General features: G+C 37.7%; 1 protein-coding gene across 1 annotated transcript in view; it reads right to left on the bottom strand.

The window, feature by feature from the left end:
* Nucleotides 1–19,808, bottom strand: part of DNAH11 (dynein axonemal heavy chain 11) — a 352,793-nt gene that overhangs the window by 50,998 nt on the left and 281,987 nt on the right. Inside the window, exon 66 of the mRNA XM_047094654.1 lies at nucleotides 6,752–6,956. Within this exon, the coding sequence (XP_046950610.1) occupies nucleotides 6,752–6,956 (205 nt within the window). The remainder of the gene's footprint in view (nucleotides 1–6,751; nucleotides 6,957–19,808) is intronic.

Below are 19,808 nucleotides of genomic sequence, written 5' to 3'. Positions count from 1 at the left end.
ATTTAGATGCAGTAGACCAATTTCTTGAAAGACACATCTACCAAGACCTCACACAAGGAAAACTAGATCATCTGAATGGGCCTATATCTAATTAAAAATTTGAATTGATAACAATCTTCCAAAAAAGAAAGCACCAGGCCCAGACGATTTCACTGATGAGTTTACCAAAGATTTAAAGGAAGAAATGCTATCAACTTTCTACTATTTCTTCCAGAAAATAGAAGCAAAGGGAATACTTCCTAATTGTATGAGGTCCCGATTAGCCTAATATTGAAACCTGATAAAGCCATTTCAAGAAAAAACAAAACTATAGACCCAGTATCTTTCATGAACATATATGTAAAAATCCTCAACAATATATTAGCAAACAAAATCATACACATGTGTGAAGAGAAATATATACTATAGTAAGTAGGATTTATTCCAGGTATGCAAGTCTGGTTCAACATTGAAAAGTCAAGTAATGTAATCCATTGCATCAAAAGGCTTAAGAAAAAAAATATGATATACCAATAGATGAAGAAAAAACATCTGAAAAAATCCAACACTCATTTATGATAACGACTCCCAGAAAAGTAGAAATAGAGGTGAACTTCAACTTGATAGAGAACATCTAAAAATGAAACCTACATTCATTACATATTCCACTTAATGGCGATGAACTAGATGCTTTCCCCCCAAAACTGGAACTGGCACAAATATCTCTTTTCACCACTTCTATTCAACATTGTACTGAACGTCTTAAACTAATTCAATAAAACAACAAAATAAATAAAATGTATACAGAATGGGAATGGAAGAAATAAACAGTCTTTGTTCACACATGGCATGGTTGTCTTTGTGGAAATCCCCAAAGAATCAACAAAAAGACTCCTAGCTAACAAGAGATTATAACAAAGCTGCAAGATACAGGGTTAATGTACAAAACCCAACTGCTTTTCTATACGCTAGCAATGAACAATTGGAAATTAAAATGTATAGTACAATACCATTTACATTAGGACCAAAAAACTGAACTGCTTAGATAAAAATCTAGGAAATCATATTGAAGATATGTATGAAGAATTCTACCATGTTCTGATGAACGAAATCAAAGATCTAAAAAATGTAGACATAATTCATATTCATGACAGGAAAATCCAATATTGTTAAGATACCAGATTTTCCTTTCTGTGATGCAACATACTATCAGTCAAAATCCCAGCACATTATTTTGTGGATACTGACAAACTGACTATAAAGTATACACAGAAAGGTATAAAATTCAGAAGAGCCAACAGTCAGCATATGGAAGAAAAATAAATTGGAAGATTGACAATACTCACCTTAAAGACTTGCTATAAAGCTACCACTAATAAGGAAGGTATGGTATTCACAAAGTAGACAACAGATCCACAGAAATATGGTCTACTGATCTCTGACAAGTAGCAAAGGCAATGCAAGGAGAAACGACAATTTTTTTAAACAAATGGTACCAAACAGCTGGGTATCCACATGCAAAAGAATGAAGCTGGATCCCTACCTCACACTGCAAACAAAAATTAACTCAAAATGGATCACAGACCTGAATGTAAGAACTAAAACCATAAAACTCCTAGAAGAAAACACAGGAGTAAATCTTCATAAACTTTTATGAGGCAATGGTTTCATAAATATGATATCAAAAGCACAAGCAACAAAGAAAAAAGAGGTAAACTGGATTTCATCAAAATTAAAGTCAAGTGCTTCAGAAGACACGATCAATAAAGTGAAGACAACCCACAGAATGGGAGAAAATATTTTTGTATTATGTGCCCAATGAGAGTATAATATTGAAAAAACATAAAGACTCCTACAACACAATAAAAATAACCCAATTTTAAAAATGGGCATAAGATTTGAATAGATGTTTCTCCAAAGAGGACATATCAAACCAATAAATATATGAAAAGATGCTCAATTCCATTAGCCTGTAGGGAAAAGAACATCAAAACCATAGTGAAATACCACTTCACATTAATGTGGCTATTAGCAAAAAGAGAGACAAGTGTTGGTGAAGATGTGAAGAAATTGGGTCTTTTACACATAGTTGGTAAAAATGTAAAATGGTCCAACTGCTTTGAAAACAGTCTGGCAGTTCCTTAAATGTTAAATGTAGAGTCAATACGTAACCTAGCAATTCTGCCGTTAGGCACATATGCAAGAGAATTGAAAAATACATGTCCACACGAGAACTTATGCATGAACATTCACAGAAGCATTAAGCATCATAGCCAAAAAGTGGAAACAACGTGAATATCCATCAACCCATGATGGCATAAATAAAATATGACATATATATATCTGTACAATGAAATATTATTCAGATATAAAAAATGAAGAATTGGTATACACTACAACATGGATCCACCTTGAAAACATTATGCTAAGTGAAAGAAGCCATGTACAAAGGCCATATATTTAATGATTCCATTTATATGAAATGTCCAGAACAGGTAAATCTATAGGGGTAAAAGGAGATTAATCACTGTTACGAGGTAGGTGGGAGCAGACACTGGAGATTAGCAGCTAATAAGCATTTATTTTTTTTTGAGGTGCTGAAAATGTAGAATTGATACTCTGTGAATAACCTAATATACAATGAATTATACAATTAAAAAGGGTATGAGATTTAATGCAATCCCTATCAAAATACCACCAGCAATTTTCATAGAGCTAGGACAATGAATCCTAAAATTTGTATGGAACCACAAAACACCCCAAAGAGCCAAAGCAATCTTGAAAAGAAAACCAAAGCTGGAGGCATCATGACTCCAGACTTCAAGCTGTACTACAAAGCTGTAGTCATCAAGGTAATATGATACCAGCGCAAAACCAACACATAGACCAATGGAACAGAATAAAAAACTCAGAAATGGACCCACAACTATATGGTCAACCAATCTTTGACAAAGCAAGAAAGAATATCCAATGGAAAAAAGACAGTCTCTTTAACAAATGGTGTTGGGAAAACTGGACAGCAACATACAGAAGAATGAAACTAGACAACTTTCTTATACCATACACAAAAGTAAACTCAAAATGGATGAAAGACCTAAATGTGAGACAGGAAACCATCAAAATCCTAGAAGAGAACATAGGCAGCAACCTTGCTGACCTCGGCCAGAGCAGCTTCTTACTAGACACGTGTCTAGTAAGGGAAACAAAAGCAAACATGAAGTAATGGGACTTTATCAAAAGAAAAAACCTCTGCACAGAGCAGGAGACAATCAATAAAAACTGGAAGGCAGCCTACAGAATGGGAAAAGATATTTGCAAATGACATACATGATAAAGGGTTAATAACCAGTATCTATAAAGAACTTATCAATCTCAACACCTAGAAAACAAATAACCCAGTTAAGAAATGGGCATGAGACTTGAACAGATGGTTTTCCAAAGAAGACATCCAGATGGACACATGAAAAGATGCTCAACATAATTCATCATCAGGGAAACACAAATCAAAACCACAATGAGATGCCGCCTTATACTGGTCGGAATGGCTAAAATTAACAACACAAACAACAAGTGTTGGCAAGGATGTGGAGAACGGAGAATCTCTAACACTGTTAGTGGGAATGCAAACTGGTGCAGCCATTCTGGAAAACAGTATGGAGGCTCCCCAAAAAGTTAAAAATAGAACTACCCTATGACCCATCAATAGCACTACTAGGTATTTACCCAGAGGATATGAAAATAGACTTAAAGGGGTACACGTACCCCTGTGTTTATAGCAGCATTATCAGCAATAGCCAAACTATGGAGGCAGCCCAAATGTCCATCAACTGATGAATAAAGAAGATGTGGTATATACAGACAATGGCCATCAAGAGGAATGAAACCTTGCCATTTGCAATGTGGATGGAGCTAGAGTATATTATATTAAGTGTAATAAGTCAGGCAGAGAAAAACAAATACCGAATGATTTCACTCATACATACAACTTAAACAAAACCGATAAACATATAGAAAAGGGGGGAAAAGGTGGAAAACAAACCTTAAGAGACTAGGATTAGAGAACAAACTGAAGGTTCGTGGAAGGAGGTGGGTGGGAGATGGGCTAAATGTGTGATGGGGATTAAGGAGGGCACTTGTGTTGAGCACTGGGTGTTATATGTAAGGGATGAATCACTAAATTCTACTCCTGAAAACAATATTACACTTTATGTTAACTAGAATTTCAATAACAGTTTGAGGGAAAAAAGGGTAGGTGAATTAAATCTCAATAAAACTTATAAAAAATAGGAAGAAATATTACTATGTCTTAATGAACAACATCGAATGGACATGTGTTATTGAATCGGAACACTATTTTGTTTTGCTAAAAAAATTTTTTTAGTACGTATTTTGAGAAAGAGAGAGCACAAGCAGGGAAGGAGCAGAAAGAGAAGGGGAGAGAGAGAGAGAGAGAGAGAGAGAGAGAGAATATCCCAAGCAGGCTCCATGCTCAGCACAGAGCCTGAAGAGGGGCTCCATCTCAAAACTGTGAGATCATGACCTGAGCCAAAATCAAGAGGTGCAGGCTTAACTGACTGAGCCACCCAGGCACTCGGAAGCAGACCAGTATTTTAAGTACATTTTATTTTTATGTTACAAAGAAGAAGGATAACATTGGAAGAAACTTAAAATGGGCTAGTGATATAGAGGAACTCTGTAATATCTTGTAACTTTTCTGTAAATAAATCTAAAATTATTCCAAAATAAATTAACATTTATTTTAAAAGCTTGCTTCTGATAAAAAAAGTAGGGTAGAAAGGCAAAATATTGCTCATCACTGAAGCTAAATGATGCCAACATGGAAATTTGTAACTATTTTATGTGTATGTGTGAAAAATTCCATTATCTAAAGTAAAAGCATATAAAGAAATTAACCAGGGGTGCCTGGGAGGCTCAGTCAATTTAGTGTCCAACTCTTGATTTTGGCTCAGGGCATGATCTCACAGTTCGTGAGATCGAGCCCTAGGTTGGGCTCCATGCTGACAGCATGGGGCCTGGTTCAGATTCTCTCTCTGCCCTTCCCCTGCTCATGCTCTTTCCCTCAAAATAAATAAACTTAAAAAAAAGAAATTAACCAAACTGTGAAGGATTTGGGGGGAAAAAAACCTAAGCGTATTACCATAACAAGTCTATTTTTCTTTTCTTTTTTCTTTTCTTTTCTTTTCTTTCTTTTCTTTTCTTTCCTTTCCTTTTTTTTTTTCTTTTCTTTTTTTATAGAGAGCATACGTGAATAAGGGAGAGGGGCAGAGGGAGAGAAAGAGAATCTTAAGCAAGCTCCACATTCAGCTCGGAGCCCAATGCGAGGCGTGATCCCATGACCGTGGGATCATGACCTGAGCCAAAAATCAAGACTTGGATGCTGAGCCAACTGAGCAACCAGGTGCCTCAAGACTACTTTTTTTATATGGTCTTGGGGTGTTTCGAATGTAGACATGTTCCCTGTCCAAGTTGGCAGTTATGCACAAAGCAGCACCCCCGCGACTCTCTGAGCACTGCCCTTGGGTCACTCAGGGCTGGCAGGTTGCAATGCCACTGAATGTGAGCACACCTGCCGGAAGACCTCAGGGAACTGTGCCTACTCACACCCAGCCTTGATCTCAGAGCTGTCTTTGGCTGACACAGAAGTCAATCCAATTAAAAGCCGTCTCAAGTGGGGTCTGAACATGGGTGAGAATCCCTTGCAGGGGTTGGTAAAACAGATCGCTGGGCCTACCTCCAGAATCTCACATTTGGCAAGACCTGGTCTGTGGCTTGAGACTTTGCATTTCAGGCCTCTGGCTGATCCTGATGTTCTGAGAATTTACCATTTGAAAACCGTTAATTTACACCAGGAGCAGCAAACATCTTCCATAAAAGGCCAGACAGTAAATATCGTTGGTTTTGCAGATCATACAGTCTCTGTAGCAACCACTCACCTCTACCATTGACTTCTTTCTACCTTTTCAGGCTTCCTCTGTCTTTTTGTTTGTGTTTTTTTGTTTTTTGTTTTTTGTTTTTTTTGTTTTTTAGTTTTTTGTATTCAACCCTCATTTTAATTATTTTCAGTATTTTTTAAAGTCAGTGTAAAGTCATACATTTTCCAATAAGTGCTAATCATCACTAGCTATGAGCCTCTTGATTTTTCCCACCTTATTCTATTAGTCTTCTTTTTCTTTCTTTTGTCATGACTGAATTGGACTGTTATCACTGAATCTACGAGAACATGTATCTGCTTCTCTACTTCTGTTTTCCATGATTTATATGTCTCCTTATTTGTCCTAGTGACCTGCATCAAACCAGACCTACAGCTAGCCCAACTCCTACAGGGGCACGATGCTAACTACTTTCTTTAACAGGAGTGCCCTTGAACTATTTACTGTTCACATACATCCTCATTTTTCTTTTTTTAAATTTTTTTTTCAATGTTTATTTATTTTTGGGACAGAGAGAGACAGAGCATGAACGGGGGAGGGGCAGAGAGAGAGGGAGACACAGAATCGGAAACAGGCTCCAGGCTCTTAGCTATCAGCCCAGAGCCCGACGCGGGGCTCGAACTCAGGGACCGCGAGATCGTGACCTGGCTGAAGTCGGACGCTTAACCGACTGCGCCACCCAGGCGCCCCAATCCTCATTTTTCTTAATTAGACCATAAAGCTGTGGAGGGCAGGAATCCTATCTTATACTCCTGTGTCTAAACACTGTAACTTGTGCAAAGCAGATAGTAAGTGTTGACACACAATTTCATAATTTTTACCTTAAGTTTCTCCAGATCTGGCCTTTCAATACTGACCACCTCTGCCAGGAGCTGGGCTTCTAGACCATCTTCTGTGACCGTGAAATTGAGGAGAGTTGTCTGAGCCTGCAATTCTGGCTGATAGTGAGGATTTGCCAGTTTTGTGTGAAGGATAAGGCGAAAGTTCCTGTTAAATTCACATTCTTTATCTCCAATCCTGATATATCTAAAGGGGTACAACACAAACATTCAGGAGAGTCCCATGAACCATAATTGATATTTTGGTGTCATCCCATTCCTGTATTCTGATAGTGTATCTAGGCTGTAAGACCAGGTGATTCAAAATTTTTCAGCTACTATCTCCCTGAAGTATAAAAGAAATAGGAATGATCTACTCAATCTCTACACAATTTTTTACATGCCAAATGGTGAAAACGGTACTCATCTCAAAGTCACTGTAACAAGAAAATTCAATACATTATATAAAGTTGTATAACAACAAATGTTAGCTTCTATAATACTTTCTGTGATAAACCTTACATTAAACACTGTTATTCTTACAGGATAAAATGAGTATGTATTTGCGTTTACTTGTGTGCATGTGTATTAAGTGTATATATTCTTAAAATTTATATACATATTCAAAATACACATATACTTAAAATTACTTTGTATTTCAGTATTTTTGGCACTGGCTCAAAAGCAAAGTTTAAGAAGTGTCCTGTGTGGAATGCATGGGGGTGGGATCTCAGCACGTTTCTGTCCTATATCCCTGTTCCCTTGGCACAGGGACCAGGAGCGTTGCACTTCATCCAAAGTATTCCAGTCAGAGTGAGTTTTCCTGGGACCTGGGATTGGAACAAAGAGAGGGAATCGGAAATAAAACCTATAAACTCATGTTGAAGTTCACCCTCTCCTCCTGGTAAACCACGCAGCAGAGAAAGACTTTCCTGGTTTCCCAAGGAAGATTAAACCAGTAATAGATTGAAGCGTAACACAAAAGGACCATGTTCTGGATTTTATGAGTTCCCAGGTCCCATCTTCCTGCCTGCCTTTTTAACTCAGCTGCCATGACACCCTGCAGCCTTGTGACACAGTCTTCATTTTGCTTAAGCTAGATGGAGGTGGCTTCTGCAATTGCAAGCAAAGGTCTGAACGAATGCAGCCTCTCCCTGAGCGGAGGGCCTGACTTTTTTCTACCTCAGATACTGTGGAGTAACATGTAAGGACTTCATCTTGAGGGCTCTGTTGCCCTCTGGGTTCTGGAAGGGCTTTGGTCAATGGAAGCACTAGTAAGAGATTGCAGCACAGGACAGGGAGTTCAGCGTACATCTTCCCTGCCTCGGCGCCATGGTCTGGCGAAGACTGTGTCCTGCTATGACCAGATTCCAGGTTTGGGATGGTCTCCTTCCCCATGGCTCCACTCACAGGACCAAGTAACACCTTCAGGCTTAGAGGTGGTAATGGCTTCTGGCTGATGCAATCCTTGCTTGCTTGGACTCTTCTGCGGGGTTCCTTTACTCTTCCCTCTGAAAATTCTTTCTGTAATAGTCACTGTTAATTCTATTAAAAACTTCCAAACTGTTTTGTGGCTTTTTTTTCACCCTGCTGGGAACCTTCTCCAGTAGTGGGAGTTTTTAAATTCATGTGACAAATCACAAATATTGAAACTTCTCCAACTTTTCCATCAGAGGTCCAAACTGTACTGGAGTAAAAATGCACGTAAGAAGCCTAGGAGTGAGCCCAAAACAAAGAGCACCTTCTCAGCCTATTTTAATTACAAAATTCTGCATTCTTTCATACTTAAGTGTATAAAGTAGTTTAATTGTAGATGAATCCTAATGATGATAGAATTTTATCCAAAGGCCGTATTATCTTTAATGTAAATATAGTATTTTTAAAAAATCAGACTTACAGGTAAAATGTTATTTCACTAAATTTATCAATTTTGGAAAACTGGATGAATTAAAAGAGACATTGAACAGTAAGTTCAGCATTCAGGCAACATTCCTTTTTATTACAATGCCTCAATGTTTGCAACAACTTTTCTTTAAACGTGAGGAGAGATGCCCAAAATTTGTAATGTGGCAATATTTTAGGTTGCTGTTGGTGAATGTTTCCTAATTATATTTTACTCTGGGATTAGTCTCTTGGGTCACACGGTAAGGAAAGGACTTCAGAACCAATGGCCATTTAATCTGACTAGGAACATTGTTATGAAACAATTTTCATGTGTAAAGATTATTTAAAAAGTCATAGTATTCTTAAATTGCTAAAGCTTTAATCACAAAATCACTCTTAATCACTAAAGCTTTAGTCACTACAGCTAGGAACCTCAAAATATTGAGAAGATTCATTACTTCTCATCTTCATCGAACTCTCAAGTTTTGTTTGCATTGCATAAATCTTATATTTGCAACAAAGACTTTCAGTTTCTGATGAAGTGTCTAAGCTTGAAAACGATCTGCCCAAGAAGTCACCTTTGGAGACATTCTTTATTAAGTTAAATGGTGAATTCATTCATGTTACCTAGTCTTGGGTTGTTTTTACTGTGTCAAGACTTCCTACTCTAATATTTTTTTCTAGAAGGATGAAGAGCAACTTAGGTAGCACATGTCTTCTGAAACAGCATATGACTGTATAATATAGCTCCCTTTAAAAAAAATAAATAAAAAAGTATTCACATCACTGTTAAAGAGAAACACTGAGACAGAAAAAAGATGAATGAACCACAGGCCAAATGTTTTATAAATGAACCAGACAGCAGCTGTTGGTGTATCCAGTGAGCACAGTGGCCCCATGCCCTTGTTCCACAGGTCATGGCAATGACACCATCTGTTCACATGTTTGCAAGTATTTTCCAGTTGATATCATGCTCATTAAAGTAATCATGTACCTTACTGATAATTTCTTCTGTTATTTGTATTTGTAGTAAAAAATGTTACAACCATTCAGTCACTCAACAAGCAGTTATTGAACACCTACACCATGCCAAGCTCTAGGAGAGTGTTGAAGGCACTGGGCATAAAAGAAACAGGCAGGGTCTCTGTTCTCACAAACATCATTACTTCACTCTCTCATATTAGGCATTATGAGTATAAAATATTACATACCAATGCAGCCATTCATCTACTTAGTCTGTTCAATAAATGAATACACATTAGGTGCCTACAATGTGATGGCCATATCAAGATCAAAGATCTGCCCAATTAAAACACAGGCAAAGAATGCGAATAGACATTCCTCTAAAGATGATACACAAATGGCCAATAAGCATCTGAAAAGATGTTCAACACCATTAGTCATCAGGGAAATGCAAACCAAAGCCCCAGTGAGGTGCCACTTCACATCCACTGCAAGGCTATAATACACAACAACAACAAAAACACAGGGCACCTGGCTGGCTTAGCTGAAAAAGCATGCTACTCTTGATCTTGGGGTCGTGAGTTTGAGTCCCCTGTTGGGTGTACAGATTACTTTAATAAAAACTTAAAATACACACACACACACATACACACACACACACACACACACACACACACACTAAACCATAACAAGTGTTGGCAAGGATATAGAGAAACCAGAACCCTTTATACACTGTCGGTGGGAATGTAAAATTGCAGGTCCACTTTGAAAAACAATTCGGCAGTATCTCACAATCTTAAACACACAGCTACCATTTAACCAAGCTATTCTGCTCCAAAATCCCAAAAAATGAAAACACAGGTCCACTTAAGATCTATACACAAAGGTTCACAGCAGTGTTATTCCTAATAGCCAAAAGGGGGAAAAAATCCAAATGCCTGTAAACTCAAGAATAAACCAACTACAGAGCGTCCAAACAAAGGAAATGTTACTCGGCAACAAAAAGGAAAGAAGTACTGATAATGCCTAACGTGGATGAACTTTGAAAAGACTGTGCCAAGTAAAAGCAGGTAGCCACACAGGACCACATATTTTATGATTCTACTTACAGGAAACGTCCAGAATGGGCACATCTGTAGAGACAGAAAGGACACGAGTGGGTGCCCAAGAGTCTCAGCCTAAAACCGTAGTAATGGCTGCCCAGTGCGTGCATATACGGAAACTCACTTGTGCACTTTATATGATGAAATTGCACAGTCTGTGAATAACAACAGTGCTACCAAGAAAGACAAAAACAACAAAAAGCTATCAAAAGGTCAGTTCGTACCATATGGGCTTTTATCAACCTGTAAAGTAAGGAACTGTGCTGATAACTGGTTTCTCAGACGCTCATGCTTTTGAGCACAGTGAGGCATGTCACAGGATGGTCTTCTATGACAAGGCTATCTTTCTTAGTTAACCCACTTCTTGTTGACTGAAGACATATTCAACCACATCTTTGTTTAGAACAAAATTTTTCCCATTGCTTGAATTTCTCTTTCCAAGGGTTCCCAAAACTGATCTCAAAAGTAGCTTTGAGAACATCTTTCTTCACTAGCACTATTCACTGCATTACCATTACCCTAGGCTTCAGGATTTACAGGACTGGCTTTTAAAGGAACTTTCAAGAATGAAAGTTTCATGTAATTACTATGCCTCGATTCCCATATGTAACCAGGATTCAAACTGATACTCATTTGTATCATCACAGTAATAAAACCCATACTTGAATAAACCTCTGGTGCTTCTTGGGATTTTCTGATTATGGCTCCATCTTGGTTTGAATTCATTCCTTCTCAGAGCAGTATTTCAGAAATGCCAGGTCTGTCACAACCTTCCTTGATTTTAGATTCAATTTTCCCTAATTTGCTTATGAATTTTTACTGGATTTGAGTTCATACTTCATAAACTTCTGGTTTTAACCACTAACCTTTAGCCCCGGATAGAAAGAGAATGTAAACTTTTTTATAATTTATAAAATTGTATTTAGGGGAGCCTGGGTGGCTCAGTCGGTTAAGCATCCGACTTTGGTTCAGGTCATGATCTCACGGTTCATGAGTTCAAGCCCCACCTCAGGCTCTCTGCTGACACCTCACAGCCTTCTTTGGATTCTGTGTCTCCCTCTCTCTCTGCCCCTCCCCCATTTGCGCGCAGTCTTTCTCTCTCTCAAAAATAAACAACAAAAAAATTTAAAAATAAAAGGAAAATAAAAAATTGCATTTAAATGAAGAACACTGAACAAACCAACTCCACCATTTCCCTCATTGTTGTCTACTTATCTCGGTGTCACAGGCTGAGGAACTGAGGTGACAAGTCAGTTTAATTTCGAGGTCTATATGTGAGGGTGTGTATATTGTCCACATGTGAAAATCAAAACAAGCCTCCACAAGACGACTAACTTACTTTTGGATATTCTAGGTCGTCGGGCCTCAGGGAGAAAGCTCTCTAGAGCAGGGACTGGAGAACTGTTTCTATCAAGGGCCAGAGAGCAAATACTTCAGGTTTTGTGGGCCATATACATCTTTCTCAAATACTCATCTTTGTTGACAACCCTTTAAAAACCATTCTTACCTCATGGGTTGCATCAGGACAGGTTGTTCACCCTCTCGCCACTCTAGAAGATCACGCGGTTAGGGATATGAATGTAATCTCCTCCAAGGAAACGGCAGCTAATCCCCCTCGACTTCCCAGTAACACCACGCTATGATTTTTCCCATCAGCTACTGCACATAACATTGCTCCCCTCCATAGGCTTTCATGAAAAAAAGTGTGAGACTAGCCAACATGAAGCATGTGGTTTGAACAATTTTACTTCTGGGCGTAGGTGACAAATGCTTTAAACTGGTTAAATACTTAACCAAATATCTGAGATAAAGCAATGCTCCATAAAATAGCTCAGAGACAGTTCTGTGGCTCAAAATTTATCTTGCACACTTCCCTTGTACACCAACGTATACCATGAGGCACTCACATACCCCGGTTTGAGAATGAGAAACCTACCTGCTTGAGGGACAGGTCTGATTGTATCAGTGAGGAGACAGTTAATCAGAGGAAAAGAGAAGGATGTCTGCCTACAAAATTGGGTTTTGCATTTTGCTTGGAAACATTATTTGATAAGTTCAGATTTCCCAGGGATAGTAAATTATCCTCAATTGGGGTGTTTATGATCTATGAAAGGCAAAAACTGCATAATGACTCAGTGGGTTTTATCATTGCTGCTAGGTTAATTTTTGGTTAATCTCCTATCTGGGAAAATTAAACAGACTGCTAGTGCTCTCTCATGATTTGAAGGATCCAAAAAAACAACGGAGTTAACCAGAGGGGTGGGAAAAGCAAACAATCACTTCGCTGTTTCTGTGAAAGACAGGAGTCCAGAGGTTATGACTTCTAGAATATAGTGGGTAGCTATGAGCTCTTGAACCTAAACTCCAATGAGAAGCAAGAGCAGGTGTGAAGAACAACATAAAACTTGGAACTGTGGCTATTATCTTAAAATAGTAGTTCTTAACCCATTTTCTGGCCCCATGTCCCCCACGAACAGGACTTGCCCCTGACATTACACCACCATGAGAATCACGCGGGGCAGCAATCTCTGAAGCTTTGGGTAGGGTTGCTCCTAGAGGGTTTTTATTCACCCTTTCAAGACAGTGACCTTCTCCTGCCCCCTTTTCTCACTGCCTGGTGTGCAGGTGACTGATTATGTGACTTCAGATCAGAAATAAAATTATTTTCCATAATACAAACACTACAGTTTTATTGGATAGGACATAGGGTGAATCAAAAACATTATTTCACCTACCAGACTTGTAGTTTTAGAGCAAGAAGGGCCCCTAGAGATCATTCAACTGATTCCTTTTTATGGGCCCAAATAGTTTATGACTTGTCCAAGGTCACATAGCTTAGTGGCAGAGCTGGGACTAGAACCTGGGTCTCTAGACTCCTAGTATAAAGTTCATTTCACTACAGCACACTGTAGGTTAATTTGCTGTTTGATACTGACAGCTTGTGACCCCAGCCTCCACTGACCTGTCTGACCGTCGATCACAAAAGGGTACTGAGAAAATATGATGGACTCAGTAACCATCTATAGCCGCTAGAAGAAAAAATATAAAGACACAGCTCAGAGAACGTGCCCTGCTGATCTTTGCTTAGAAATTCTGTCCTTGTTTATGAAGGAGAATAGCACTAATTACTGAGGTGCCCAGGTCTAACCAAAGACTTGTAATTTCTGGTAGATATTTTTATAAAATGAATTAATTTATAAAATCTTTAAAATAAAGTAGAGAAAAATTTTCTATCTTTTGGCTCTCAGGAAAAAAAAAAAGAGTCTTTTAAAAACACCAAAATGCTCACTAGTTAGTGGAATAAATTATTGTATAAAAGACCACCATCTACAAGTTAACTATTAATTTGGTTTTCCATAGGTCAGGTTTAAATAAAAACCAGATACATTTCGAATTTCAAAATTCTTTCAAAGTTTATTCAAAATTCAGCTGAAAGGTGTTTTGGAATGAAAAGGTTTCTAATTTCTTCAAGTCACAGAAGGTCATCATTATTATGAAGGACTGGTAAACAAATGACATCAAAACCACTACATGGGTGATGGGCATTACAGAGGACACTTGTTGGGATGAGCAGCGGGTGTTAGATGTAAGTGATGAATCACTAAATTCTATTCCTGAAACCATTATTACACTATATGTCATCTAGTTTGGATTTAACTAAAATTAAAAGAAAAAAAGAACAACAAAAACAAACACACACACACACATGAAATGATGGCTTAACCCAAGTTCACAGCATTTCTGTGACAGACACGGGGAAACATTTCTCCCAATCATCAAATTTACCTGAAAACCAGAATCTCTGTGAGTTGAGGCAGCATGATCTCAACATAATCAAGATGAGAATTTCAAGTTGGATATTACAACCTGGACGTTTTATATCTAAGGTATGTATCTGGAAGGTAAGGAAGTAGCTTATACTGTTGGTGGAACTGTTCTCAAGATTTAGTGTTGCTGCTGAATGACTTTCCCTAGTGATGAGATATTCTGAGCACATGAACAAGCAACATCATTATTTTTTTTTTATTGCCATCTAAAACAAAATTTGGAAAAGCAACATACTCAGTTTAGGACAGGACCTGCTTCTGTGGCAGACTGGGATCTTGACTAGGAATGGCTGCAGGAGACTTTATTTTGATGATGATGATGACGACGACGACAACTCTTTTGTTAAAAAGGTTGCAAAGTCTTTCTCATAGTGCTGTTTAGACAGAAATTCCCTAAGATACTGTATTAGTGTAATGAAGGTTCTCACTTTGAGACGGACAATTCACACAAGTTCCCTGAATAGGAGGAATCAGAGCCTGTTTGTCAAGGTAAAGAGATCGCAGGTGGGTTTTGAGATAAGTGAATAAGACAGTCGCACTGGTTGGGGTAAAAACACACCCAAGAAATGAAAGAAAGAAAAAAAAAACCACTTTTCTATAGACATCTAAAACCTCACTGCACGTCCCGCTGTTTAAAATTAGCCGCTTCTCCACTGGCCTTGGGAGCTGCGACAGCTTGGCTGGGACAGCTTGGCCGGGAGCGCGGCTGCAGCACCCGGGGACGCGCGGCAGCGGGCCGCGTTACTTAGCAACCCCAGCAGGAGGGGCCGCAGAGTTGGTCAAACCCCGCCCCTCAAGAAAGGTTTCGGCTGAAAGCCGCGCAGCTGGCCAGGCGGCGCAGGAAAAGGAAGGAAGTCCTGAATAGAAATGAGTTGTTTTGCTGCTTCATATAGTTAATATAACCAACACGTCCTTCTCAGATAAAAGCAAACTTCAATTAGAATTATAAAAAAAAAAAAAAAAAAGAAAAAAAAGACTCATGGTGCAGGACTCCAGGTACCATTGCTTAGAAAGAAAAATGGAAGCTAAACAAGAAAATCATAGATTATTTCCTTTGAGATATAGAAAATATATATAGTATGCATTATATGTTAAATATTGTGACACATATTTTGATATATACCATGTTTCAATATATCCATACTGAAATATTATGAGGCAGCATGAAAAAATTCTGGTTCCATTTGCATTTTTTTTTTTAAGGAAAACTGCTTTTTTAAAGAAAATAAGGTCAAGTTCTTTGTCTGTGGTCTGTTTGGAATTTACCTTCACATAAAGTCAAACAACTACTACACAGACGACTATGTGTCCAAAAAAAAAAAAAAATCTGGATTGAATTTAGGAACAGAAAGGTCTTTTCTGTAATTCAACTTTATTTTGAATTTAGAAATTAGGAGAAACTAGAATGCTGAGTTATATCGTAGGAGGGCATGAATTAACTTGAAAATAAAGTGATTCCTACCCACAAGGGATATAATGAGAGAACTACATACCTCCTGAGTTTATTTAAAAACTAGAAGCTTCCAGCTCAAGAGAGCACATTTTATCACAGTGTGGGATTTAACATTGTTTTAAAGTCCCACCCAAGACCCCATTTAAAAATATCTATAATCAACTGTAATATAATCATGTAGCATCAAACCCAAGGAACATAATAATGTTGAACAAACTGAAAATGTGCGAACTGAAAACGATTCCCCCTATTAATCTTAGTACCACTTTTAGGAAACACAATCATGATAAATATCTGTAAAATAGCTTTTACCTTATTATTTCTGTGAAATAAATTTATAATATATAGCTCATATTTCTGTTAGTTTTTTTAAATCTTTTTAAAGTAGGCTTCATACCCAGCACGAACTCCATGTGGAACTTGAACTCACAACTCAGAGATCCAGAACTGCTCTAAAATCAAGAGTCAGACACTTAAGTGACTGAGCCACGCAGGCACCTCACTGTTAGTTTTAAGTTTCTATATAGGGCATGCTACTTGAAGATTATTATTAAAAGGATAAGTACATGAAGAATAGAGGAAAAGTACAAAATGTCTTTTAAAAAATATTTCTAAGTTCAGAAACAATCTGAAATTGTATCTTACAATAAAGTTACTCCAGCTAAGGTTAAAGTCCAAAAACTACTTCAATAATATTTGTGGGGGGGGATTTGACAGATTAAAGAGATATAATTTTACGAAGATGTTTCACAGATCAGCAGCTTCTCTAATATGTAAGCCAGTAAATTTGCTTTGGAAAAGGTACATGTTGATAAATCTCCCCAGATATGTTTTCTGTCGATTGATATGATAAGATGTATTTTACTTAAAATTAGGATTGTCTGGAGTTTGGTGGATTTAATTATTTGTAATTACCCAGCTGTTGTCAGCCTGTGGCCATTTTATGACAGTGGTATCTACTATGTGGGTCAGGTTCAACTGTATATCTTCTCAAACACAGATTTAATGTGCTATTGATGAAACCATTACTAGAACCAAATTAAAGTCTGGGCTGATGTATTGGTCCACAGGGAGCTGTCAGACATGAAAGGAGTAATTAGTATTCATTACTTCATACTCCACAACATTCCAATTATTAATGAACTTCAACTTTTGGACTATGCTATATCTATCACAAGCATCTTCTCAGACATTCATTATTAGGAAGAATAAACTAATATTGGTTAAGAAAAGGCCCCTAAAACAAACAGAACTGAAAAAAACAAAAACACTATTAATAGCGGAAAACTTTGTGAGGGATGTGACTTTCAAGAATGTGCAATGCAAGGATTATCCCACCTGCATGGGAGGAATAGGATACAATGAAGACATGCACCCGCTTTGCAATCCTCTTTTCCTTGTTTTCCAAGCTATCTTGTCTTTACAATACAAGGGAAACGTCTATAATCACAAAGGTAATTGCACAGACAGGACAGCAAAGAAATGTAATGATAGAAGGGACTAGAAAAAAAGTTAAGCAAAATGTTCATTGTTGAACATCAGAACAGGAGGCCCATCAGAAAATTTATAATCATGTAGGTTAGTCTGGGATGTGATCAAGGTAAACTCACAATTTTTCTGTTCCTGTTATAATATTACAAATGGGTATTTCTATTAAAAGCCCTATGGACCTTTTCTCATTAGTTTTCTTTACCATTGTTTTCTCCTTTTTATTTACAGCATTAGAAGAAAAATAATTCTTACTTCAACCAATGTATTTTAATTTTGCATATCACCTTCTAGTTTGCACATGTATGAATTTTTAAAATTTTTCTTTTTTTCTTAGTGTTACATGAAGTAACAAGAAAGCATTTACCCTGTTTAAACAGACATTTTGTCAGATGAAAATACTACTATCACTAAAATATCAAACATTATTCCAAAGTACTTTTAAAGTTTTTATAAACTGGTAACAAAATGTGGAGTATTCTCAATTTTTTCCATTCAAAACTAAGAGGTGTGAAAAAAAAAAAAGGAAGTAAAATAGTTCCTCCTCAGCAGAGGTGGCTAATAGTAGTCCATACAGAACTCTACTGTATTACACAAAACAGCAGATGAGTCAAAGTTCCTACCTCCGTTCTCTCAAACACACCAAAGTTCTTACACACTGGTGGGGAGCATTTGAATTTCTAGGAACACTATGGACAACAATTTGGTGTTGTGTTTTAAAGCTTATTGTGCACACACTCTACACCTTAACTCTTCTGCTCCAGAATACGAACTATGAAGAATCTCTTGCTGTGTGCACCTGTAGATGCATAAACGAACCATCAGTATGTTACCATTCATAGCAGCCTGGCTTCTTAGAATAGAAAACATAAACATAACCTCAAGTCCCTTCAATAAGAACATTTAATAAATTGCGGTAAAGTGACACCACTATTTCAATGATGAAAATGAAACAATTAGAGCTAGAAGAATATGGGTAAGTCTTAGACACCTAATAGTAGAAACTTCAAATCCCTTTATACACACACACACACACACACACACACTATGTGACATTTTTGTAAAGCCCCAACTCAAACAAAAATAAATGAAACTATTTTAAATAAAGCTTTGAAATGATAACAAAATTTAGAATACTACCTTCGGGAGAGGAGGCCCAATGGGAAATGAGAGGAGCACAAAGGCAGCTTAAAGAATTTAGTTCATAATTTGAATGGAAGATACTTATCTAATTTATCATTATGCTTTATATAATCTTATATGTTACGTATTTTATATGTATCAGCATTAAATAATACAACTTAAATGACCAAAACTCTCTATTGTTCTTAGGAGGCAACTTAAAACATCAAAAGATATGACTGATTCCTTTTTCACACGTCCCACGTCCAAAAAACAACGGCTTACACTTCTGGATCTCTGGCTTAGTCTCTGATTCATACTCTCACTGTACTTATCAGTGGTTCAAGATTCAAGAGACATAATCTATTCTGACTACCTATGTGTGCTATGCTCAGTTTGTATTTTTTTCCTCACCAGGTAAGAAAATGTAAACGTAGAAAAATGGCCTAAACAACTTATTCCACATCACCAAACTGGAGGGTATCGGGCCAAGATTTGAACCAAATTTTATCCTACTTCTTCTACCCTGGTGCTATTTTTTCAATTATTTATTTACTTATTTATTTGAGAGAGAAAGAGAGAGAATGGGGGAGAGGGGCAGAGGAAAGGGGGGAGAGAGAAAATCCTAAGCAGGCTCCATGCATGCACCCTGATGTGGGGCTCAGTTTCACAACCCTGGGATCATGACCTGAGCTGAAATCAAGAATTGGCTGCTCAATAGACTAAGCCCCCCGGGTCCCCTCCAAGGGCCAATTTCTGACAACTACATGCTAGTACATAAGCCCCACCTCACAACCTTAAAGTCTCTCTTGAAAATATTTTTTTAAGTTTTTTTTTAATGTTTTATTTATTTTTGAGACAGAGAGAGAGACAGAGCATGAGCAGGGAAGGAGCAGAGAGAGAGGGAGACACAGAATCGGAAGCAGGCTCCAGGCTCTGAGCTGTCAGCACAGAGCCCGACGCGGGGCTCGAACTCACGAACGGTGAGATCACGACCTGAGCTGAAGTCGGATGCTCAACCAACTGAGCCACCCAGGCGCCCCTCTCTTGAAAATATTTACATAGCTAGTTCAAGACTGTGGATTAATCACTGCATTAACTTTTCCTCCCATAGCGAGTCCTAGGGAAAAGATGGAAAAATGTATATTCAAAGAAACAATAAATTCAACATCATGTTGGAAAGAGTACAACGAGTGGAAGCCAAAAAAAAAAGTGAGGAA

This window comes from Lynx rufus, unplaced genomic scaffold (genome assembly GCF_022079265.1).
Source record: "Lynx rufus isolate CCGP_SWC_20201006 ecotype Redwood Valley unplaced genomic scaffold, mLynRuf1.p SCAF_4, whole genome shotgun sequence".
In the NCBI taxonomy this organism is placed as follows: domain Eukaryota; kingdom Metazoa; phylum Chordata; class Mammalia; order Carnivora; family Felidae; genus Lynx; species Lynx rufus.
Note: the sequence above shows the minus strand (reverse complement) of the source record. Positions and strands in the feature narration are given on the sequence as shown.